Below are 25,968 nucleotides of genomic sequence, written 5' to 3'. Positions count from 1 at the left end.
TTCTTTGAAAGCAAAAGCTGCTGTAAGCCGTAGACAGCAGTAGGAGAGTATGTTTTACAGAAAGTATTCTTGTAAAAGTTGTTGTGAAAAGTTCGTAAAGGGAACCTTTAAATGAGAAAGTCACCAATGGTGAAGTCAGTGCTCCATCCCTTCCCCAAACCTGTCACCATCACTTGTCACCTTTTTGTTTCTTCTTCATGTGCACTATGACCTAAAATCCTCTCGCTCTTGTTACTCTCATATGAATCTCATGCCACCCACCTCATGCTTCCCACCTTGCCACAAAGATGCGTGGGCTCTACTGAACGAGTAGTGAGTTCGTCTGCTTGGCCCAGAACATTGCGTGAGAACAGAGAGACACTTAGCATCTATTTGTCAAATGAGAGAAAAGGGGAGGAAAAAGTCCCAATTCCCACAGAAAGCATTCCAAAGATGCTGTCCCCTAAAATGGTTCACAGCTATCAACAGGTCTGGAAGCCTGTGGAGAAGCCTGGAGAGTGAGGCCCTGAGTTATTAAAGTGTTAACTGATTCTTTCTAAGGGTCACTTAGCATTTTCAGGCCAAGTGAGAGAAGAAGAAAGTAGACAAACGATGAGCCTGATTCTATCCCTGATTCTAATGAATTTACCAGGTCATCACACTTATTTCTACCTCTATATTTCTTAAAACATTCTTCAAAACACCCTTATTTGAGAATGCAGCTACTGGAGAGATTTGAGGGGAGGGGTGCCTATTTTCTTTGTCTTAGGCTGAGCCAATCTGTGAGATGTTTCTGGTATTTGGATGCGGAGCATCCTCAGGAGTGGGCCTGTGAGTGTCTGGGAGCGAAGTTGTAAGGAGCTGAGCATGTCAACAGCACTGAGTCTAATCTGTCAGTGATGAGAATGTGTTCCCATGGAACCTCTTCATGCTCCATTTCACCTCAAATTTCATACAGAAATTCAGTCTGTCCAGGATGCCAAGATGCATGGTGACCCAAATTTGCAGTTAACGTATTCCTGCCTGCGCCACTCACGTGACCTCATTAGATGGAACTTCAGTCTCTTAAGCAATGCACTGCTGGGAGTGTCCCCAGCACAGGGACTTGTTAAAGAAATTCTAAGTTGGGCTTCCCCGGGGCTGTATTCTTAGAAAGTTTGGCTCCACTGGCTCCAAAGGACTAAGATAATAATTATTTAGTCTAGGTGTCAGTCTCTGGATGCCAGCAGGAAGGGCGCTTCCTCTAGGGTTGGTACCTTTTATAGGTGTTCCGTGAGTAAATCTTCCAAACAGCTCTCAAATAAGTGAGTGAACGGACAAATCACGAATGTAAAATCTGCTCCTTATCTCTGCCCTAAGAGGAGGATGAGGCATCTTACTGAATCAAGCTTTAAAAGATGGGCTTGAGTCAGTCATCTTTGTCCGTCCCCAGAAGTCACCAGACTCATTTGTGTTGGGTCTTAGATACTGAGAGAGGGCAGGAAAAAAAAATCACACAGCCTTTTCCTGGGGTTTGCTGTGCTTTTAACTGGGGGGAGGGTCACAGAAGTATGGGGGTTAAGTTTGTAGAAGTTACCTGCTATGGTATTGCTGGCTCTTCTCCCTGTTGCTAGTGTACGGGCTCCCACTCCTGGGACCTCCAGGTTGCCGTCCTGAGGTAGGTATAATCTAAGATTCTTTCCAAGATGATCTTGGCAGCACACCAGAAGCTGCCAGGATCTTCACTTCCTGCCCTGACATCCATGATGTTGACTATACTCATCCTCGGCCACATTTATTCTTGCCTCCCTGTCTGGGTTTTCTGTCTTACCACTTCAAGAAGATTATTAATTCCTTTAAGACAAGAAACACACTTTTTGGTTATTTCTTGCCCTCTATTTACTTAGCACAATAGTGTGTAGATACTACTAATAAATATTTATTGTCTTTGAACTTAAAGAAAAAGCATTAAAGCTTATCAACACGGAATCCATGTAGAAAATAGAAAAAAATGAAACAGTATTATTTTTAAACTTTACTGCTTCTAACACAGTCATTTGGGGATGAAGCAGAGCGTTGGTACTTCTCCCGGTTTTTGACTGAGAAGAGAGTTCATCAAAACTGGAGACCCATGTGCTGGAGATGGACCCAAATTTGGGGGTACCATGAAGGATAGAAAGAAAGCTGCAGTAGCTGCTTGCCTGGATCATTTTAATTCCTGACCATAAAACAGTATGTGTTTTTGCCTGTTTCAATTAAATTTTGTAGACCCTTAACTCAAAATGACACCAGCTTGTAAACCAGCCAAGGCAGTGTGGGAACACAGTCCTGTGATTTATTGCATACGTTCATGGAACAGGCTTCAGCAGGAGAAGCAAAAACAGAACCTAAAGACTGGGAGCAGCAGGCAGGATCCCCCCAAACTTCATGGTTGCTACCCATTCAACTCCTTCATTTTTGACCCCTTGTACAAAGATGGAAGAAGTTAAGCCAGGGCGTTCTTTGCCTACTTCCTATTTACCCATCTGAGCTTGGGTTCGTTGCATTACATTTGGTTCATTACTTTACATTCATCCATACACAGGGGACGGACAGTGCCCTGTGTAGTTTCAGGTACACTTCCTCATTTTAATCCAATTCCATGTGTGTTCTTTGTTCATATGATATGGAGAGGTTGACTTGCTCTGATTTTCCGCCATGTCTTGTGTATGTATCCATGTCCCATATGTACTTGGAAAAATCCCTCGGGTTCATATACTGTATTTCAGTTACTTGGCTTCAATACACCTCCTTCCCCCAAACTCTAGATTTCTCCTCTAAATCCCCATGTGTTCCTCCGTGCTTGTGAAACAATGGGTAGGTGGCACGGGCACACTGGCACAGTCTAAGGACACTGATGTAATCTCCCACTGCCCTCCATGCCCCCTGTTACCTTAGAAGGCCACACAGTTTTTATATCCCCCATGGTATTATACCAGCTATTGTTTCATGGGGGTAAATTTCTAGCCATTTTCCAGCCCTTTTAACATCTTCCTTCGATGTCTGAGGAAAATTTATAGTCCTGGAAGATATGACAAATTCACCTCAAAGTTTTTCCTTCCCTAACATAAAGTTTCAACCCTTCAGGGGACTAGAAGATACAGTTTGAAAACTGAGACTTTTGATGGTTGGCATTTAAAACTTGGACATTTATGGTTTCAGTTCATCCCAAAAGACTTTGAATAATGTATAGTGCACAGAATTCTTTGATTGTGTGTGTGTGTGTGTGTGTGTGTGTGTGTGTGTGTGTGTGTGTATGGTGGCTTGAGTAGACTTGTAAGCATGACTTCTAAGCTCATGATTGGGAAAGTCTTAATAGACAAAGGAGGGAGCCCAGCATCTCGATTTTCATTTAGCTTTCTTACTCCTGGTGGCCCCAACCACTGAGTAAGGGACCTTTCCAAGAAGGTCAATGTTATCATATCCTCCTTGCTTTTTCACTAGCTTCATTTATAATAATATTCTCAGTCATTTAGCTTGCACCTCTAAACGATCAATAGATGGGTACCACTTTTCTGCAGAAATTGCTTCGATTTCTCAACCCACTGGAGGTGCTAGTCACCCCTCCACTAAACCTGTATAACTTCTTTGCCTGTAGCTCTATCCTCTGTCTGGGCTTATGCCACCTTGTATTCCCTGGTATTTGTTTAGTAAAGTTAAGACGCTCCTGTGCCCACATCACATGGCCTTCTCATCTGCCAAGAGCTACACTCCCGTGACTGTGGCTCTCCAAAGCACTTCCTTGGATGCACCCTCCCAGTTCACCTCTCAAATGACAAGTATCCCTTGAGTTTGGGCCTTCTTATGGTGCCTTTTTTCTTTAGCATTCTCCAACTTTGTGTAAAAGAATTGATATTTAATTATTTATCATCACCTTCCCAAGTCTGGCACGTTAGTACCATGGATACTAGAGTCTAGCTCTTCCTTCTATTGTAGAGACTCCTTTTGAGTGGAAGTTTCAGGAAGCTCCACCCATGCTTTGACTGAACTACAGTCAGACAACCATGCTCCCACAGGCAGCCCAAAGACCACGCACTTAGAACCCACCTGAGGCATTGAAGCAATATGTGTCGTAGTGGGAAGTATTGGACTGGAGAACATACACTCCTGTGTTGTTGGCTGCGCAGATGGCATTGGGGGTGATCCTCGGGATCACCACATTGTCTTGTATGAACCCATACCTGCCAAGGGAAAACATAAAGTTATTAACCTGTATGGCCAGGACCTCATTTCATAATATCCCATCAAATAACATTTAATGTGCACAACACCTCCACGTATTCACCCCAAGGATGCTAAGGGTCCCAATAACCAAGTTCCATAAAATCCAAAATCACCAGCAGAGGAGAGTGAAGACGATCAAAGCTGATGGAGGCAAAGAGAGTTCATTTAAAGACTGGGAGCTGGTGATCATTCTTGTTTTTAATCAAAAAGATTCATGAATAAACAAAATTGTTCCATATAAAATATATGGTCAGCAATGTTATTAAAGGCATCAGGAAGCCTGGATTCCAGAAGAAAAAAAACTACACTAGGAGATTTGGCAGTGAATTAACTTTATACTTTCCAAAAATGACATAAAATCAGCCAATCCCCTAAGATGGCAAGTGGGTTGGTCCTCCTTTCAGTCTGTGATTCTAGACCCTTCTTATTTTGTCCCTCCTTTCTTGTCCTCCCCTTCTCCCTTGAGCCCCTCACTCCTTACTATGGCCAACATGAAGCCTGGCTCTGGTGCTGAGCACACCATATGTCTGACTTTTTGAGCAACCCAGACCCTCGGAGACAAATTGGCCATCACTGAACAGAGAGGAATAGCAATTAGGGCAGCAAATGGCAGTGGGTCACTTAACAAAGTTCTTCATGCCACACACCATCCGCTCCTACACCCATCTGGGTGTTTCTGGGAGTCTGCTGGGGCTGGAGGCCTTTTCAGACACAGTGCACGTCACCACCATCCCAGTGGCCATCTAACATGAACACGAATGCCTCAAAATATGACATGCGAGTGGAGAAAATGCTGCTCAAGAGGAAAGAGGTGGGGTGACAGCCAAAGAACAAAGATGGAGATGCTAAATTTGGTAGGGTTTGAGAAGTACAATGCAAGCTAAAATGCACCTTCTTTTAACTCCCACTGTTGGGGCAACAGCACAGCCTGCAGCACCCAGCAAGATCCATGGAGATGAGAGCGACTTGGAAGCTCCTAAACTCAAAGTCTCTCATTATGTCGGTGTTGCAATGGGAGCTGAATGACGAATTCCTCGTCCAAACCGACAGGCTGATTTCCCCAAAGTCTCCTTAGCCCGGAGGTGGGAGGGCACACAATTAAATAGCAAGAAATTCTCATGGACCTGAGAGTTGTCCCTAATCAGGGCGGGGCAGACAAGACAGAAGTTCCTGCTGAGGCTTTGCCCCAGCCTGTGGGACTATGCCTTCTGACTTTTGGCAGATATCTGATTCCATAACTACCTGAGGGAAATTATGAAATTGAGTTTTGAAACACTTAATACCAGTATGGGTACAACGACAGATTTGACAGATTTCTGTAGCAGAAGTTTATCTTCATATTTTTTCTAAATAATACTCCACAAGGAAACTATTCTTCATCCTGCTCCCTGCATCGTATTGACATATATGTATGAATAATACATATATATGCCATATACATATATTATACATATACAAAATAGATATTCCAGAATTGAATACATTCTTATATTCTTTTGGTGAGTTATTGTGAATTTTCACCACATGACAGTTTTATAAGCATGTACTATACATGAGTTGGGGCATTGAAATTTCTATACATGTACAAGGCATGAATGAATGACTGTCCACAAGGAGGACAGTCCTCTTGTACACTATAAGATTGGTTACTCAAACTGGTTTAATAAAATGCTGATTGGCCAATAGCCAGGAAGGAAGTATAGGCGGGGCAACCAAACTAAAGATAATGGGAAGGAGAAGGTATAGAATCAGGAGACTCCAGCAGACACACAGAGAGAAAGATGAGCACATAGTACTGTGAAAAGGTGCCACCATATGGCAGAGTATAAGAAAGGAATATGGGTTAGCTTTAAGAGTAAGGGCTAGTTAATAACAATAAGCCTGAGCTATTGGTCGAGCATTTATAAATAATACTAAGCCTCTGTGTGGTAATTTGGGAAGCAGTTGCTGGGTATTTGGGATCAGGCGGCTCTGAGAGAGGAAACTTCCACCAACAGAGAAAAGACATATTTAGCCAGTCCTTGCATCTTCCCCCTTACTCGTCCTTTGCGAGGGCTTAGTCATTACACTCAAACTGATCACAGCCAAACTGAGACTCCTCTACCTACAATCAGTGTGATTCATGACAAGCTTTAAGGCTCTGTTGCTTCATCTATAAAAAGTCTTACTAATAAACAGAGAAGTTTAAGGATTAAGATCAAGGATGTCTTTAGGATGTTCCCATCAGCTCGGGACTCTATATTCATTCCTCTGGCTCTCAACAGATGAGAAGTCATTATGTTTCATAAGTACATCTTAACTGCAGTTCACAATCATAGGCCAGCTTTCTGAAAGCACTTTCTTAGCCCTGTGACCTAATCAGGGCCTCATTTTAAAATATAGCCTTGGGGCTTGAATAGGCGGTTTTGCTAACCAGCGGTCTTTCACGAAGGTCATGGGTCAGTAGCTCCAGAGCTGTCATTCATCCTTTACCATTCTCCTAGACTTAGCTCTGAACCCTTCGAGACAGATGTCCACCTGGCGCTGCTCAAAACAATAAAAACATTCTCTATATAATCTGCGACATTTGATAAGGCAGCTACCAGGTAAGTGAAACATAGCTAGCGCCAGCAAAGAACTCATTTTCATATAACCTAATTTTAATGAACTTAAATGTAACTCACCACGTATAGTTAATAGTTACTGTATTAGACAGAGCAAGAGTCTCAGGGACCATTCAAGATGTGGGTGTCTGAGTCGCTAACTAAGGGCCAGGGATAGATGCAATTCGCTTCTATTTATCAGCTTCCTTGAAGAGGGCTGCAGCTAGACTTTCTAAAAGCATTCTGTTCACATGAGTGTGCACGTGTGTGAGCACTGGAGAGGCAAGAGAACCACACTGTTGAAGCTGGAGACTGAGGTGGGGATTTAGAGCACATATGAAGATTACCCAGATCTTCTAGTGAAATCAAACCACACCAACCACTTGACTGAGGATGTCACCAAGATCCCATTCACACATGCCACTAGCCACAAAAACAAAAAAAAAATGCATAGGCTGCCCCTGCCTCTTACGATTATTGTGGACAAAATGATTTGAGGAAGGTCCTCTGGGGCCTTGGGTACCTTGAAGAAAACGTCTCAAGGCTTCTGATAACAGCTTATTTTAATGTAATCTAGCTTTAAAACTTCCATATCCTTTTACTTACGTTGTCAAATCATAGCAACACAGAAAACAGCCTAAAAGCTCCGAGAGGGGGGTTTGAAGAACGTGCCTTGTGTCAAGTCTGCACAGCTAAGACTCTGCCAGCTACCTATTTATTTTAAACACTGTTATTTGGCTCGCGTTTTCTTGTGGTTCCGACAATGATGCTGAATGTTTCTTCAAAGCCAGAGGAGTGCTACAGGAGCACATTAGGCAAGAGGCTTGCAACTGATAGGACCCTAATGGCTGACGCTGACTCCCTTCCCCCACAAGCGAGCGCCTGATTCACCAAGGTGTCTTCTTAAGCTGATTTGAAATTCCAGTTGTCATACCGGTTTCAGGCTGTCTTGGTCAAATTAATAGGTAGGGCTACCTCTTTAGGCAAGAACCCATTCAACTGTCAGGAAGGAGCCTTCCAGCTGTAAGCCCTGCCCCTCCCTAGTGGACTGTCCCCAGAGAGAGTGCTGGTCTCTTACCTGCAAGTTTCAAACCCTAAATCCAGAGCCTTCTGCATCTGATCCATGGTGGGCAGGGTGCTGTTAAAAGCTTGGCAGAGGTCTTCTGCCTCAGTCCGTGAGATGCTGTAGCGGCCATTTTTCTCCACATGGAATACACCTGCAAAGCGGCAGGTTATATTCAAATCTGTGGGATCAAACAGAAATATGTTAGACTCTTCTGCATGAAAAGTTTGCACAAAACTAGATCAATGGTAAGAAGTGCTTATAAGTGAAGACATTAAAAGAGACAAACAAGAAAAAAAAAGTCAAACAGCAGGTTGGGGTGATGGCTCAGCCAGTAAAGTGCTTGCTTTGCAAACATGAGAACCTGAGTTTAATCCCCCCAAATCCACATATAACAGGCTGGCTATTGTGGCCAGCATTTGCAATGCTAGGGTTGGATGTGACAGGTAGATCCCTTGGGCTCACTGCCCAGGCAGCTTAGGCTTCTTGGTGAGTTCAGGGCCGATGGGAGACCTTGTGTCTACAAACAAGGTGGATGACACCTGAGGAATTACAGTCAGTGTTTTCTTCTTGCCTCAACGTGCATGTCACACGTGTGAACAGGCCTATAAACGTGAACGCACACACACATGCATACCCATGAAAGCCGAAGACTGCCCATGGCATCTCATGCTTGAAATCCCAGCACTTGGGAAGCTGAGGTAAGAGAATCACCTAAGGTTAAAGTCAGCCTGGGCTACCTGTGAGATACAGGTCAACCACAGCTACAGTGTATCCCTACCTCAACAACATCAACAAAAATCCAAATAGACATCTCTACTGATGCAGCCTTCAGAACTCACTCTGGCTTCCCAAAGATACATTAAGCTTAAATCTGAGTCCTGGCGGCATAAAGGACCCCCATCCTTAAAGAATCTCCATCAACGAAGAACTCATGAGAAACTGACCAAATCCAGGGGAGTTATGAAGAAACACATGTCGGCTACTAAGAAAACTACACACACACACATCTACCCCCTACACACACGTGATGTGTGCGTGCACACACACACACACGCACAATAGTATTGCACATACAGTTCTGTGTTTGGTTCCACACTTATTCTTATACTGTGAGCACGCTTCCACAATCAACGGGTGCTGCTCCTTACCTTATCACTTCTAACACTATATACTCAGCTGCACCCAAAGCAAACTTCCTTCTGGTCAAGAGCAATGCCATCAGGCTGTGGCCTCCCTCCCTCTCCAGTCTGGGAGCTGTGGGCACTGCTCCAACCCCAGAGTTTCCCCCCTGGCCTCCATCAGGCACCCTGAGCTCCTCCAGACCCGAGATCACACACCTGCCTTCTTTCCTATGTGGAACACTCTGTCCTTAGAGCCACGCAAATGGTTCTCTTTTCTTCTGAATTGTCAGCCCACCACGTTTTCTCTCAGCAGTGCCTGAGATACCAGGCTAGGATTTAAAACCCAGGTCTGGAGTCACAGAGAAGTGACCTTAACCCAGATCTGGACCCTTCGAAGTTCAAATTAACTTTCAACAACAAAAAATTGAAGCTGGAGAAGGGAATTGCTGAAGGAAGTGACTGGACCGTTTCTCTCTAGAATCACAGGCTCTTCCTGAAGCAAACTTTGTTCTACATTTTGGCATGGCCTGTGGTGGGAACTGTCCTTTGGTCATCTTGAATCTTTGGGATTCTGTGTTGCATAATTGTCAACAGTACCCTAAAAGGTAAGCGCTGCATGTATACTTGAATGCTAAGAATCAGAAGCTAGGAAGAAATAAAGCAACTTCCACAGGTCCTCAGCTTTTAGATGGCTGAAGTAGTAACTCCTCTCATCTGGGTTGGCCTCCCTCAAAGAGGGGTGTGAAGCAGTTTTCCACGTGCCCAAGGTTCTTCATGTTTAAAACAGGGGAGAGGCTCACCTAAACCACTGCTTCATGAGGACAAAAGAGGGCCCATTTATTATGAAGTATGGTTATTACAGGTGCCAGCTGCCTTCTCCTAGAACAGGAAGCAGGTTCCGAACACGACAAGGCAGTGTCAGACAGATGCAAAACAAAGAAATAAGAAGTCACCCTGGAGAAGGCCCAGGCCATGGCAAGTTCGTTTCTTCACCTTGGTTTGTGTCATCGGCAAGCAGCTACTTTAAAAGCAGAAACAAAGCCCACGAAAGCCTGGAGGGAGGCAGTTGCAGTGAAGGAAAGATGCTCTGTGCAGCTAACTCCTTATCTCAGGGGCCCAGCGCGCTCGCCGAAGCCACTCATGCAGCTCTTGGCTGATGAAGCAATGTGCACACACCGGAAGGAAACGCACAAGCTCCCTTTGAAACGCTGTTTATTTTTACTGACATTTGCAGCTCAGTCTCAGATGGCCAATTTCACAAAGGGACCCTGTTACTCAGGGAGACAGCCCTTCCAGGCCTCTCCTGATCCCGCATACAAAAGGAGAGAGAAGTGTCTCAATGGGCTTCTTGCAGGTGAGGCTGCTGGGGCGACTTCAGTCAGATGCCACCTGCCTGCTCCTGGCCCAGATGGCTGTTGTCAACTCCAAGGTTAAAAATAAAGGCTGAGGCTTGGACAATGGTCTGGAGATGAGCAGCAGTTTCTTTCTTATGAAAATCGATTCTAGCTTGCCACCTGGCCGACGGGTTATGCAAATGCAAGAGAAACCAATGCAAACGGAGACTTTTGAGTAAAATCCCTTGAGTTCCATAGGCAGTAACCGGTGTTACTGTAGAGACAGTGTGTCCACACAGGATGGTTATTCAGTAAGTATGCCTGAAACTGCCTGTGTGTGTGCGTGGGCCATCAAGGATGGTACAAGACAGAGAAACTCAGCCTTCATCTTGCTAGCTTAGCCCGACATACTACAGGCATCTGAAACGGTTACTGGGCGAGTGAGACATTCTCAGGAAATATGAAGTACACGTTTCTGTTTGTTTTAATCTTGTGAGGAGGAATCCCGCTCCTTATCCCAATGGCACCTGGACCATTAAGAGTCACAAGGATAATGCCCCAGACTTCCAGATCAACTGTCATGTGAGTTGGTGATAATCAATCCCTCAGCTTTGGATCACCCCGGCCTTCAAATGGGCCAAACCCTCAGGTCTGTGTATCATCTAAGCCCTAGCAATTTATGAAGACATCCTAACTCTCTTCCTTATATTTATATAGAGCCTATTTTTTTTTTGCCCCAAAGGGTATTAACACTACCAAGCACAATAGTAGTAGTGAATTCTTCTGTATATGTCAGGCACTCTTCTAAGTATTTTACAAGTGTTAACTAATCATCTCCTTAAAACAACTCTAGGGTAATATTAATCATCACTCTCCAGATAGAGAAACTGAGGCATGGAGAAAAGAAACTATACAAACATGCCTGAGGTCACGGAGCTGCAGTGGTAGGGCAGATGTTCAAACCCACCCGGAATGGGCTCCTAGGACCTTCTTCTCCTGGCAGGATAGGTAACTCCCCTGGCTTCCTTATCCTGCAAATGCACAGCCAACGCTGTTCCCAAACATCATGAGAGCAGGGTGAGATAGAAGTAGCATGGACTAGGGAGCATCTCTAGCAGAGCTCAGGTAGTGATGGGCCAAGCTCCAAGCAGGAAGGAAGAACCTCAGAATCTCTATCTGCATTTCGGTCCTCAGAAACAAAAGCCTCTGGGATCTGGGAGTCGCTCTGACTTGCAAGGCAAACTTTAGAGCTGGGAAGCTAACTCAACCCATATAAAACTTGCTGAACCAGGCATGAGGCCCTGTAAGAAAGACAGCTGGGTGGTGTGCTCTTGGAAACCAGTACTGGGGAATCAGACACAGGCTGACGCCCAGGCCTTACTGGAAAGCTCGCCTACCAGTCAAGGTGAGCTCCAGGTCAGGGAGAGACACTGTCTCAAAGAAAAAAGAAAGGTGAACAGCTTCTCAGTAGTGAGAGATATGTTGTCTTCTGTCCTCCACACGCGTGCAAGCACCTGAACACCTACACATGTGCACCCATATGCATACATTCACATGTAAGGGAACACACATGCCACACATGTTCACATGAAGGAACTAATTAAATGGCAATCACACCTCTCAAACAAGTCCTTCCTTATGAGGATCCATTAACAATGCTTCCAGCTGAGTCCTCTGGTCCCCAATACATCTCTTTTATCTGAGTGACTTGAACTGCTAAAGCCCCTCCCTTTGAGAGACAGAATGTACTCAGGGAAGGATGTAGACGGAGGTTCCATCACGCTGCTCCTTTAGAGTACTAGTTAAAGCAAGTTGTGAGCAGGGCAGGGGCGTCCCCAGGCCCAGCCTTCAAGAGTCTGGTTTGCCTGTCCTCCTCAGAAAGACCAGAAAAAGAGACGGCATGAGTGTCTCCATGGGCACATGGGAAAGGCAATAGCTTAGCCTAGTTCCGGTCTTCCCAGTCTTTGCCACTTTGCAGGTGGCACGGATAAGTAGCTGCTAAACTTCTCTTGATGTTCAGCCTTCCTGAAGTGATCACAGCAGCAACCTGCCAGAGTCTGCAGGACTCACTAACTGAAACTGAGCAAAAATGGAGCTTCTAAATAACTAAAGTTGTGCACGCTTGTTAACTGCCTTAAAACTTCACCAACACACTAGCAAAGTCATTTTCAAAAATTGTATTGTTTTGAAATTAAAATATAATTATATAATCCCCCTTACATCTATACATCTCTCCAAACTCTCCCATGTCATCCTTGCTCCTTCTCAAGGCCTTTTAACACACTCTGTCTCTGTCTCTCTGTCTCTCTATCTTTGTCTCTCTGTCTCTCTCTGTGTCTCTCTGTGTGTCTCTCTCTGTCTCTTTGTCTCTCTGTGTGTGTCTCTCTGTGTGTCTTTCTCTGTCTCTCTCTCTATAGATATATAGATATAGATATCCTTTTAATGTTACTTGTAAGTATATGATTTCAGGGCTGACCACTTAGTATTATATAACCAATTAAGGTACTCATTCCTGGGGAAGAGTCTGAGAAATCCATTTCCGACATGAAGAAACTAAAGTACAAAGTGGTGTCCAAAGTTGTCCAAATAGAAGGGTCAGACTTTGAGCCTGATGTAGACTAGATTAAAAGTCACTCTCAGAAAAGCCACAAGTCACCTATGGCAGATACATCTACCTATCTTTAGTTTTCCCTAAGCCTGTCAGATCAAGAGAGACAGATTTCATTAGGGACATTACCCTAGTGATTTAACACTTTGCTTACACTGTAGAGTAAGGGAGAGATGGGTTCTTCCTACACCCAGTCATTTCCTAAGTGGGAGAAAATCATAACGCCATCTGAAAGGGAGCCACTGTGTAATTTCCACTCAAGTTTCCATTATGTGCTTCTTCCCAAACTTGCTTGAGAGGTAAGCGGGGGTGGTTCCTGCTCTAGAAGGCAGGTAGACTCCCCATATCTAAGGGCCAGCACCCAGGCTTTGCTGAGAATTCTCTACTGGCCACTAGAATGGTTGAACTTGGAGCTTTGTTTCTATGAACGCTTGCTGTTTTTCAAGAAAGAAACTGTTTCCAAGGACTGCTTCTGTTTTTGTAACTGGCTTTATCTGTCTATACAATGAAGTCAGCATCTCTGCAATGGGTACAACAGATTCATATTCACACAGGTTTAGGCAACCATTTATAAAGCTAGACCTCCTAAAAGTGGACAGCCATATATCCCACATGAAGACCCCCAGAAGATACTCGCGAACATATTGTGCCCAATAGAGGTGGATAGCTGTCCAAACCTCTTCTCTAGATGACCCCAAAAGAATTCTAGCTTGCCTGCATGAGCCAACCACATGCCTACCCTCTTTCTGTCATCTCCCCATGAGTTCTGAAGCAGAATTCGGTATTTTACTGTTGATTTGGCTCACAGTAGGCTGTGTGTGAAGAGAACTTGCTGTCTTAGCGATAGTAGAATTAGAAGGCAGGCCAGTTCCTGCAGCTCGGTGACTTGCCCAATTCCCACGGTCCACTTATCACAGATTGTGAAAAAAAACAGTAAGCAGAGACAGCACCTATTCTGAGTAATGTTTCAGTTTTTAGGATTTTACAGCTAATAATTCATTTTATTCTCATAAAAATTCTATGTAATGGACTACTTTATTAACCTCGTTTTACATCTGAATTGACTAATACATTAAGATGTCTTAAGGAACTGGTAGGGGCAGGCACACCCTGAATAGTCAGACTGATCCCGTTACAGTGTTAAACGGTAGCTAGACATGGAAAGGGTTCAAACACCACCAGAATCTCATTGGCTGTCCACGTGCTTTTTAAAGCGTGGAGAGGCAATCATTAAACAAGTTCTAGAGGGAGACTAAGGCTTACTGGAGATGATTTTAGGATGAAAGTCTCCTTCACTCTGACAGGCAAAACTTTCACCCCACGGGTAGAAGTCGCTTCAATGCAAAATTACCTTGCTATTGGAACTGCTACCCACTCCCAAGAAAGACGTCCTGAGCTGGCCACCTCTCTCTCCCCTTTCCTCTTCCTACTATACTCTTGGGAACTGGAACAGTCCAGTTCCAGCAGCAGCTTTAGTCTTCTGTCCTTTAGATCCCAAGTGCTCCAGCCATGGCTAGGCAGAGCTAGTGAGAAGAGCGAGCATTCAGGATTGACTTACAGCTGGGCCCACCACAGCAGAGTATGCTTGTGACCTTCTGAGATGGCTACGAGCCATCCCAAAGATCTACACTGACCAAGTAGACACTCTAGACTGATCCAGCTGGAACCTGACACCCTGGATTGACGGTCCTCAACAGGATGGTGCACCTAGGAGACAGCCACCCTTTTGGGCAGTGAGTGGCAGCCCAAAGAACTGGTGAGCCCGTCACACGGTCTTCACTTTCACAGTGTTCGTTATCTAAAAGCCAAGGCTCAACTATTGCCCTCGGGTTCGCAGAGCCTACATCTTGCACAGAAGATGATGCAGTTCATGAGCCCAGCTGAGCCAATTCTGGTTAGAAGCAGGGAGGGAAAGCGCCAAGTTTAGGGAAAAAAATCCTGGTAATTAGATCATCCATGAGCAGGGTAGGACAATGCAGAGCCTTAAACAAATTATCTGGGAGGAAAGAGAAACTTAAGTCTAGAGTGACTGAGCATGGTTCCCAGACCATTATGAGGCCAGGACAACCTCGGGGGACATAACTGCAGAATCCTGACTTCTGCTACAGTGATCCTGCCTCATAGTGTTTTTCATAAAAGGTATGAGCGAGTTGTTCCCAATAAATCCCTAACTCATGGTCATGAAGCATCATCCCGAGGCACATCATGAAGAAGTCATTCTTCTTTCTACCCATTTGATGTCTTGGAAGCCCAGAGCTTCCATCTGGGAGCCTTTCAAGCTGTGTAGCCCCTGCTTCACCAGACCTGCTGGTGCAGAGGAAGGCTGGTAGCCTTCCCATGGTCCCCACACTCGTCCCATCGTCTGACTCCCATGTGATGGGTGCCTAATGAAAGAGCATATTGTTCAACATCCACTTCCAAATGAGGCTAAAATCCTTGTCAGTAGCTGGACTGCCTTTGGCTGGCCACTGGCAGACCATGGGTTCCTAGTGACTCAGTCTCTCCGGGAATTGCCCCCAAGGCGGGTGAGGGTTTAAAGAGCAGAGAAAACAGTGATACACAATCATACGGAGAGAGGGAATTTCCTCCAGAAGTTGTCCTGGGTGCTTTTAACTGAGCTAGCTATTCATCTCTTGGCACTTAGAGAGGAAAGGCACCCCAATGTCTGGGGGCCTGGCTGAACACCCTGACGTCTAAGGAACAAGGAGTTCATCATGAGTCAATGGGACTCTATGAAAGAACAACCCTCTCAGAAGCTGTCACCCTGGTGATTTCTGCCAAGTCCTCCCCTCCAAACAGCAAAGCCATTGCGTTGTCTAGAAATATCTTGCGTAGTTTTCGGAATTTAGGGAGAAGCCTTCTTCTTGTCTTTTGCTTCAATGTTGGGGACATGGCAGTGAGAGCCTGCTGAAAATCCCACCCCTTCTCTTAGGTCCAACAGGGTGTTTGCCCCTTGGTATTACCTCACTACATAAGAGCTCTGTAAAGCCAAGTCGTCCCTGGGGAAACAAGCCTCCAGGAAGACAAATGAGAGCAAGAACCCACAGTGCATACCCTTATATGTTGCCATGGCAACCAGGAAGTCCACTGGCCCCAACACCTTTGTTTTTTTCTCTTTTGAATCTTATTGATTTAGCAGATTGACTCGCACAAACCCAGGATGTGGTAAGCGAACTGACAAAGCATCAGAAACCCACACAGGGTTTTTCCTGCTGCAGTTAGGGAAAGAAAAAAAAAATGATAGCTCCACTTTGTCTTGCAATTACCATTTTTTCTGGGCAGCCGTAATTGCTTCTACATCATCTAATTAGAGTATAGTTTGTGCTCAAGTCTAGAAGCAGCACTTTCAGAGAAGGGTAGCTCAGGAGAGGCGCCTTAGCTGTAACTTGCTTGTATCTGCACTTCAGAAGAGATCAGCAGAGTCCTGCCATGGTGATATGCCAGAACCTTCATCTAGGAGTAGGATGCACTGGTCACACCCAAATTCTGCTCATTAGAAGCTATGCGACCTTGAAAAACTCACAACAGCAGCAGGGATACATCTAGTCTTCCTCCCTCCTGGGATAAGATAAGAATATGCTCAAAAGACCTTGTATATATTTTTATGAAAATGGTTTTATGTAATCCAGCAACAGGTACAACGACTACAGGCCAATTGGAAAGCCTTTTAAAAGAAGAATATACATCATAAATACTAACTAAATAGTATAATCATTGGGAATCTCAAATCTAAATAAATAGCATGAAAACTAGAATATCCTTGGGGCTTGCAAGATAAAAAGGCTCAGAGTATGGGTGTGTACACCTGAGACACACTCAAGTCTCAGAAATGTTTTCAAAATTCTTACAGGAGTGAAGACATGTTTTGGTGTTACTCTCTGCAGAACAGAATGTATCAAAGTACTTGAGACCTTCATCTTCTTGTCATGTTGGAATTTATCTCACCAAATATGCATATCAAAAACCCTGTGAAGTCTGGAGGGGGGTGCTAGGCACCCATTTTACAGATAAAAAATTTAAGGAATGAGAGATGTAGGAAAAGTTTGATGAACATATAGATGTTGCCTCGGGTCACCTGGGTCTCCTGGTTTTTGTTGCCCTTGTTTTGGGTTGACATCAGCCCAAGGAGGGGGTGACCACAGCAGTCATAGAGAACAATAGTAGTGTTCATCTTCTTCCCCTGACCTCCATGATGCATTGGTAAAAATCACGACAGGTGAGACAAAAATATAGTTGCTTGAGGCAGAGGCAAAATGAGTGCGCTGAGACAAACCTAGAGCCTGAATCTACCTGCTGTTCATCCTCAGACCAGTACCCAGGCTACCCCATCAGGGACCCTGGCACTCCCAAAATCCCCTAAGGAAATATCCAAACCAGTCTGAAAACTCTGTGGTAAAGACCAGTCATTAAATGGTAATCACCATTTGGTCAGTCTTAAAATGAAGCACACTAGGAAAGTGGGTCACCCCACATGATGTCTGTGGAAACAGACAATGAGCATGGAACTCAAGGTCCTGGAGCTCCAATTTTATGGGCTGTCCCACATAAACTACACCATGCAAAAATGCCTTAGAAATAACAAGCCTAGTGTTGGATCACTTTTGTATTTCTTCCCTTGGATCAAACATAAAAATACCTTGCAACTTAATGTCCTCCACAGAGACCCCATGCATTGACCTTACAGAGAGGAAATAGCAAAATGAGAACATCCAGGATATTTTGCCATGACTGTGACTACGTTAAGAGTGGGCCTGACAAAATTTCAAGATTGAGTAACTGAAGTAAGGTTTATTATCCTTCAAGGTGGAGTCACCTAGAGAAGGGACATGAAAGGCCATCACCAGTTCCTGCGAAGCTCGGCTACAGTGCACAGCTACCATTGAGGATAGTTCCTATTTTGATTTTCTTTCCCTTTTCCATCTCTTTTACCCTCTTTTCGAGTGAGAGTCAGAGATTCCAGACTGCCGAGAGCTGCTACTCTGTGGGGGAATGGTAGCCTGGATGTCCTAAAGATTCTCCATCATGTGACTTTTTTGAGCAGTCTCTGGAGGTTAAATAAATGACCTTCCTCATCTGCGAGGCAAGTGAGACACAACTAGCCCCCACATCTTACGAAAGTGGCAAAAACTCGAAGCTACGCTAGCAAGCCGAGACTAGGTTTCTGAAAGACACAGCTGTCAACTTGGGACACCAAGATTCACATTTAAAATGCGAACCAACTGCGGGGCAGAGTAGGCTGGGGAACTCTGGCGCTAAGTCCAGCCAAGCCCTTGGCTGGCTTTCTCAGCCATGCTAACGCAAGGGGCACATGGTGTGTATCTGGTAACCCTTGCTCAATGGCTGCCTCATCTCACGGCAGTCGTGGAAGGGCTGTGACCATCACAAGCCTTCATGCAGGTGGCGGGTGACAAAACTGAGGCTGAGAAGTTAAGCAATCTGCCCGAGGTGGTACCGTTAGGAGTTGAGCAGACTCCTTCCTGTGTTGTCATGGCAGCCACGTGTGGATGTCTCTCCCTGCTGCACTTTGGTGTCCAGAAGTTCCAGATGAGAAGTGGAGTCAGGTCTCTCCCTAGACAGCTTGGAGACCACGGACGCAACATTCTAATCCCGTGCAAATAGAGTTGGTGGCTGGGGGGAGCTAATTATTACTTTTCCCCCGTAGGGTGGATAATTTCATGCAGAAATCTGCACTGCACTGGAACTTCAGAGGTCTGTGCCTAAAGAAGTTGGGCCTTTTAGGGACCTGTATGAAAAGAAAACTCTTACCGAACTGACCGAATTTCTACTTGGCTGGAGCAGTAAGCAGGCCAACACCTCTGCTCTGACACTATCCAAAAACCAAACCAAACCAAACCAAAAAACCCACTTAATTCAGCTACTGATGCTTTTAGCCCCTCCCTCCACACTGTCGTTTTAATTCCCAGGAAGAACGATGATGGCACATCCTCTAGCAGCTACAGCGTTCCAGCCCCAGTAGCCTCTGCCCGTTACTCAAAAAGCTTTCCCTGAACGACTATGAGTTTGGGAATAAAACTGAGTTGCCCATAAACCTTAACACTTATCTGCAAGTCGCCCTTTATCTGTAGTTCACCTCGTAACCAACACTGACTTAAGGTGGATTAAGCTGGAGCAAGTCCAGAGGCTAAGTTGGTGCCTTAGTTACCGTTACTATTGCTGGGATAAAAAAATACCATGACCAAAAGCAACATGGGGAGGAAAAGATTTATTTGGCTTCTATATCCCAAGGCACAGTCCACTGAGGGAAGCCGGATGTCATCAGCTCCCACCCACAATGGGTTGGGCTCTGCCTCATCAATCACTAATTTAAAAACGAACTCCAGGCTTCCCTACAGACTAATATTATGCAGGTATTTCTTTTTTTTTATTAATTAATTTATTTAATTATTAAAGATTTCTGCCTCTTCCCTGCCACCACCTCCCATTCCCTCCCCTTCCCCCAATCAAGTCTTCCTCCCTCCTCAGCCCAAAGAGCAAGCAGGTTTCTCTGCCCTGTGGGAGGTCCAAGGACCACCCACCTCCATCCAGGTCTATTAAGGTGTTTCTCAATTGAGGTTCCCTCCTCTCAAATAACCCTAGCTGTGTCAAATTGACATAAAACTATCCTGCACAGTTGGGAATTATTATGAGGAAGACCCCATTTCAAACCAAGATTTATGCCTTTACTTTTTCACTGTTTTCAAGTATATTAACAAACTGTGAAGCCACACAGCTATAAGAATATATATATTTGCAACAACAAAGTATTGCAATCACCAGGCAGAGTTCTAGGTCCCCAATTTCAAAGTTGAAGGTACAGAAATTATCAGGTCACATTTCCAATTTGCTATCTCCCTTTTCTCGTTTTCTCTTTTTCTACTGCGTGCTACAGTGAACAGGTGGACAGGGGAAGGTGTGAAGATGACTGTGCTTATACAGCCTGTCTGCTGCTCACTCCTCGGACACCTCTGCGTGCACACTGTAAAACACGTGCTGCAGAGGCTGCTCTGTGCCGAGATGTTTTAAATATGGCTAAAGGACTCCCAGGATTAGGACTTTTCCAATCACACAGTAAACTGAGAGGCTGTAATTCCCACCTCTTCCTGCGCTTCCAACCTGTGAAACTGCATATGTAACAGCAAGGCCAGCCTCAAATGGCAAGCTCCCAGAACTCATTCCTAACAAGCTTTTACATCCAAGTCAAGTCACAGGGTTTGGACAAGAAGCCTGAGCACTTGTTACGTGTTCACACTGAGTGGGCCGAGCATAACTTCCCGATATTAAGGAAGATGGCTCATGTAAAGACCCACAGGCCTGGAAACACAGGAAGATACAAAGAACCCCTCGATCAATTTGTCAAAAGAAAATGTGTTGATTTCTCTTGAAATAAATGGCCATTCAATATGACAAGGGAGCACACCTGCCAAAGGGCTCTTCTTTTACTACAGAGAGCTCTAGAAAGCTCCAGGTGAGAACAAATTGCCACTTGGGATGAAGTCTGTATGTTCCAAAGCACATACCTATAATAAGGGTATGATGAAAGGTGCTGACTCACAGGACCAGCCATAAAATATGGATGTATGTGCCAGCTATGATCCTGAGTGCAAGAGATAAGGACAAATCCCTGCCATCAAAGTGTACGTGAGAAAACAGACACCTGATAGATAAGCCACCAACCTATGAATGAGGCAGCTTTAGGTACCAATAGTGCCACAGAGAAAACAAAAGAGGGCGTTGTATGACTCCATGGTGGGGCTGCAACAGCAAGTAATCATGAGGTCATAAGTTCAGTCTCCTAGGAAACCGTGGACTTGTTTGTTTGTTTGTTTGTTGGATTTGAGTGGGATCTGACACCTGGAGTGGTGACTAATCTCCATTGTCAACTTGCCTGGATTGGGAATCACCTGGGAGACACCAGGTTCCTGGGGATGTCTGGGAGGTTTTTCCAGAAACCTTCACTGAGGAAGGAAGGCCCACCCTGATTTTGGCTAGCACCATCCCATGGGCTGGGGCTCAGGACTGAATGCAAAGGGTGAAAGAAATGCCAGAATTCCCTGTGCCCTGATTCCCGGTTTTCCCAAATGTGAGGAGTCCCAGCTGCAGGCTCCAGCCACCACGAGCTCCACATGCTTGCCCTGTCAGAGTGGACTGTACTCTAACCACAAGCCAAAAGAAGTTCTCTTTCCCTCAATGCCCTTTCTGTCACAGCCATGAGAAATATAAACAATACACTCAACCAAAGGAAATCTCTCCCCTTACCCATCCCCAGGTTGAATTAAATTTGGAACTCATCTTTGCCTTCCAGAGTTCTAAAGGACATGCGCCTAGAATCTGGACTCTGTGGTGTAGACAAGAGAGAGTTGGAAGGTAAGTATAAGACATCCGAAAGCCCCGGCTCTGAGAGCAAGAGCTCCATCTGGATCATAAGCTGCTTACAGGATTGGGGCAGGTATGGCTATATCTGTCCCTTGTAGAGCTTAGAAATCCAAGGCAATTCGGGGTTCCAGAGTAGCCTAGCAGTGTGACTCTGATATCGGTGCCAGTTTTACTTTAGCTCCTGGTACTTGGAAATGGCAGGGATTTAACCCTATGAAGTTACTTGGAAATGGCAGGATTCACCCCATGAAATGTAAGCTCCTAACAGACCACAGATGACTGTCCTGAAGTGGGGCCCTCCTCTCAGCTACAGGATGAAAAGCATGTCATATTTTCTAACCTTTAAGCCTCAGGTTTTTCATCAGCAAAGTAAGGCGATGCTTTCCGCATGGAGTGCTTTTCGGGATGAGATGGGGAAACACAGCTAACGTGCTTGGCAAAGTGTCTGAGTTTTGGCAAAGTGCTTGGTAGCTATTGGTCAATATCTCAAAGATACCTCAGCGAGTAAGGTGTCTTCAAAGAAGCCTAGAGGTAAATGTACCTTTTATGCCAATTTAATTTATGGTCAGTCACTATATTCTTGATTAAAGCCAAAACCTTCCAGTGTTCAAGTTGAGTAGGATCCAGGACCCGGGCCCTAGATATGTAGCTTCTAACAATTCAAACTGCCAGTGAGAGATTATGAATGAAAACCTGAAAAAATACATAGAGGACAGATGGATGGGAGGGTGGGTGGATGATAGGACTGAGCTGACCTGAGAGATTAGAGAAATCCAAATATTTTATATAAAGAACATCACACCAGGAGAAATCTGCCCCACCCAACCAGTGTGGTCCCCATGAAGGCTAGCCTCATTCATCTTTACATCCACAATGGTGGACACAGAATGTGGCACTAAATAAACGTCTCTTTGGTTTAGCGGAGAAAGCACTAATTTGACGTGGTACTCAGTGCTCGACTCCTTACTGATAAGCTGTGGGCACTTGAAGCATCACTCCAGCTCTCTAGACCTTAGTGTTTTCATCAAAGAAGTCATTGGATTCCAGGATCTCTAAGTTCCAACTCAGCCGTCTTCCTCTAGATGAGGTCTGTGTTTCTTTCTGCCTAGCGCTCCCAATGCTCCAGGGACCCCGGTAGCTCTCTCTTGCCTGCGGGGTAGTGTGGCATTTTGTTCTACTATCTGGACAGCTAGGGTGTAATGAATATTTCAAGCAGGGTGGACTGGCCAGTAGAGTGAAAGGGCAGACAAAACAAAAAGATAGTGTGAGCAGCATCCTGTTCTCGAATTGCAGCAAACGAAGCCGTTTGCACACAGGGTGCAGAGTCCACCCATCAATGGAGCTTCAGGCAAAGAATGGTTTCAATTAAGAGAAACACAACAAAGTTGCTAGTTTCCTTAGAGAGAATCTTCCTAAATTACCACAAACATCCCCAGAATTCCCTACAGTGAATTTCAGGATTTGGGGCCAGTTCAAACAACTCTTCAGTCCTGGGACAGTCCTTGCCCTAAAGGACTGTTCTGTGGGAACAATGAGAACTATCCCCACCCTGGGCTGGCTCCCTAAATTCTGATGGTCTTGGAGGCCTTACTGTCCCCAAGAAAAAGGGAGGAAACTCGCATTATCCCCTTTCTTCCTTAGCAATCCTTCTGAGTTGTTGTAGTTGGGCCTCTTTACTCAAAGATCCAGAGAAACAATGTTTTTCATTCTAAATTCTTTGCAGACAAGGAGACCTTGACTTTTCTTTTTTTTTTTTTTTTTTTTTTTTTTTTATTTTCGAGTCAGGGTTTCTCCGTAGCTTTTTGGTTCCTGTCCTGGAACTAGCTCTTCTAGACCAGGCTGGCCTCGAACTCAGAGAGATCCGCCTGCCTCTGCCTCGACCTTGGCTTGTCTAGGCCTCTGAGCCCTGAGAGCAGAAGAACAGAATTAACCCCACAAAGTAGAATGGATGCTGGTGGAATAGTGTTGGACAGGGAAGGCAACTGAGAATTCGATGCAAGCCCAGGCCCATAGGATCTGAGACATCTAGAACAAGCAACTCCTATCCACGAGCCTCCATTTCTCAGACTCCTTTGACTCTAATGAAATTTTGTTGCTCATTTATTCAATATGTATTTACTCAAAAAAAATAGATGGTGTAAGACAATGAATAAACACATGCAAATTGCCAGCAAAGGAGTAGACCATAGTACCTACTCGGTAAAGTCCTCTTCCACCGGGAAAAGAAAGCTGTAGGCACCTGGCCTTAACCCCCCGGACACAAAAGAAAGCTAAGCTCTGAGTCTATTATCTCTTTATACAAAGGAAAGTCTTCTCTGCTTTGATAATCTGTTGTTTCATTCTAAACCACAGCCTAAAAGAAACGAGCCAAACTTTCATGAACTAAAAGGAAGATGGGAAGCTGACTCAAACACAAATACTCCCATTAAAAGGTGTAAAAGCCTTGCTCATTTTTGGGGTGTGTCTGGGAGTGGCTTTTGGAGGAGAGCAGAACTAAGCAGTTAGAGGCAATTACAGGTATTTTTGGAGGTGAAAGAATTGAACATCCCAATGACAGGCAGATAGGCATTTACTCTACGCACTCAGAAACTGGGCCCCAAGCTGGGACTTGTGGGAAGGGTGTGGGCGCAGAGAAACTCCGGCAGGAGGAAGCTATCATACTAAACCACCCCCAGAGGTTCCTGTGTGCTGTGAGACACAGAACAGCATTGCAAAGAGGCCTTTCTAGGGACGGCGGGAGAAGGCTCAGCAGGTAAAGTGATTGCCACACAAGCACGAGAAACTGAGGTCAGACTTCAAAGATTCTAACTAATAAGTTACAAGGGAGGCCTGTGCCTGCAACCCCAGTGTTGGGGGGCGGGGGGATGGGGGAATTCTCTGAAATTCACTGGTCAGCTCGCTCACCAAATCGGTGAGATCCAGCTTTCCTAAGAGACCTTATCTCAAAGCAGGAAGACAAAGGATGATAAAGACATCCAGGCATCAACTTCTGGCCTGGACATGCATGCTCACATCCCATGCTCACACCATGCACACACACACACACACACGCACACACGCACGCACGCACGCACAAATGCCACTCCTCCAGCCCTCCCAGCAACTGGAAGAACAAGAGGCAGGAACAGATGCTCCTGCTGAGACAAGCAGCCTGTGTGATTGACTATAATTTTGCAAGTAAAGACAGGACCCGAAGCGTGCTTCCCACTTTGCTTTCGCCAGCTACAGCCAAGGTTCCTGGAACTTCACAGCTTTCTTCGTTTGCTCAGAAAGTGTTCCAGTAAGCCCGTGCGGGTGTCAGCACTCTGAGGTTCTGACCTCACCAAATGAAACGAGAAATCGTTGTCTAACGTTATGCTCAGAAAGGGAATGAAAATTTTTCCGAGGGCAGTCGGAAGTGTTCCTCAAATGTGCCAGGAGCACAGTCGGGGCTGAATGGGGAAAAGAGAAGCCTAGAATCCTTAGGATCATAACAATGATCATAATTATTGCTGTTGAATGCTTGTTCCATGCCAGAAATTCTATCAAGGGCTTCATGTACAGCATCACATCAGTCCTTAAGCCACTGGAGTTAAAATTCTGTTTCGGAGATGAGAAAAACGGGGCAGAGAAGGTAAGGGCACCGCTGAAGGTGGCAGCAGAACTCGAATCCAGCCGTGATGCCAGGACCCGCATTGCTTTCTGAGTATGCATGACAACGGATGATCCTGGCAGTCCAGACTTAACTATGTGGTCTGGAGTAAACATTTTCTCTTCCAGACATTAGAAAAAGATAAAACGTCTGGCTTTAAGAGACAGTGCTCCGTGGCCGCCTGATTGAAGCTGGGGCCTGTTTCTGAATGTCTTCCAGAGGGTCTGGGAAACTTGTTTGGAGAAACCAGATGAGTTTTCCAAAGTTTTCAACAATGCAAACAATGCAGAATCCAGAAGTGGCTGATGGCTGTAGCACTCCAAAAGCAGAAACAGGAAGCTCACACACTTCATAGGGCACTTTTCCCATGCCATGAGACGACAGCTGAAGGAAGCCTGGGGTTACCTAATGGCGCTTGTTTGAAGGGAGAGAACTAACTGTTCCAAATGCAAACCTGAAGAGAACCTTTGGGGGCTTCTTTTCTGCTCCACCAAGAGGGCTTCGAAGTATCCACAGCTTGCTTCTGCAAACCTCACCCAACTGCCCTGTTTCTAGAAGAGGAATGCTCCTCTGTCTTTCACATCTGTCTTAAGTGGTCAGATGCTGCCCACATGCAGATTCCCCGGAAGAGAATCTCTTGAATGATCCCACTCACGCAAGGACTGAGGAAACTGGAGTGACACAAAGCCAGAAAAAAAGAGGGTTGGAGAAAGAAGCCAGCCTGCTTGATGAGCTTCCTTCTCTTAATCGCTTGTGTGTGTGTGTGTGTGTGTGTGTGTGTGTGTGTGTGTGTGAGAGAGAGAGAGAGAGAGAGAGAGAGAGAGAGAGAGAGAGAGAGAGAGAGAGAGTGGAAACAGTTTTAAAAGATGCTATTAATTATATGACTGACAGATATGGTGGTAGACTCATAGCAAGAGAGATCAGAGAGAGAGAAATGATTTTTTCAAAAATTGAACTTCAAACTTAGCCTAAACTCGCCATGTCTAACCATAATCTCACCCAAACCTCTCCAAGACTAAAGTAAATCATAAG

At 45.1% G+C, this 25,968-nt stretch overlaps 1 protein-coding gene across 5 annotated transcripts in view; it reads right to left on the bottom strand.

The window, feature by feature from the left end:
• The window catches only part of Cd44 (CD44 molecule (Indian blood group)), an 85,813-nt gene that overhangs the window by 44,485 nt on the left and 15,360 nt on the right, over positions 1–25,968 (bottom strand). For all 5 annotated transcript variants that reach the window (XM_057781277.1, XM_057781273.1, XM_057781275.1 and 2 more), the window contains exons 2-3: positions 7,882–8,047; positions 4,045–4,178 (exon numbers count right to left, since the gene is read on the bottom strand). In XM_057781277.1, the coding sequence (XP_057637260.1) occupies positions 4,045–4,178; positions 7,882–8,047 (300 nt within the window). The remainder of the gene's footprint in view (positions 1–4,044; positions 4,179–7,881; positions 8,048–25,968) is intronic.

This window comes from Chionomys nivalis, chromosome 9, assembly GCF_950005125.1.
Source record: "Chionomys nivalis chromosome 9, mChiNiv1.1, whole genome shotgun sequence".
Classification (NCBI taxonomy): domain Eukaryota; kingdom Metazoa; phylum Chordata; class Mammalia; order Rodentia; family Cricetidae; genus Chionomys; species Chionomys nivalis.
Note: the sequence above shows the minus strand (reverse complement) of the source record. Positions and strands in the feature narration are given on the sequence as shown.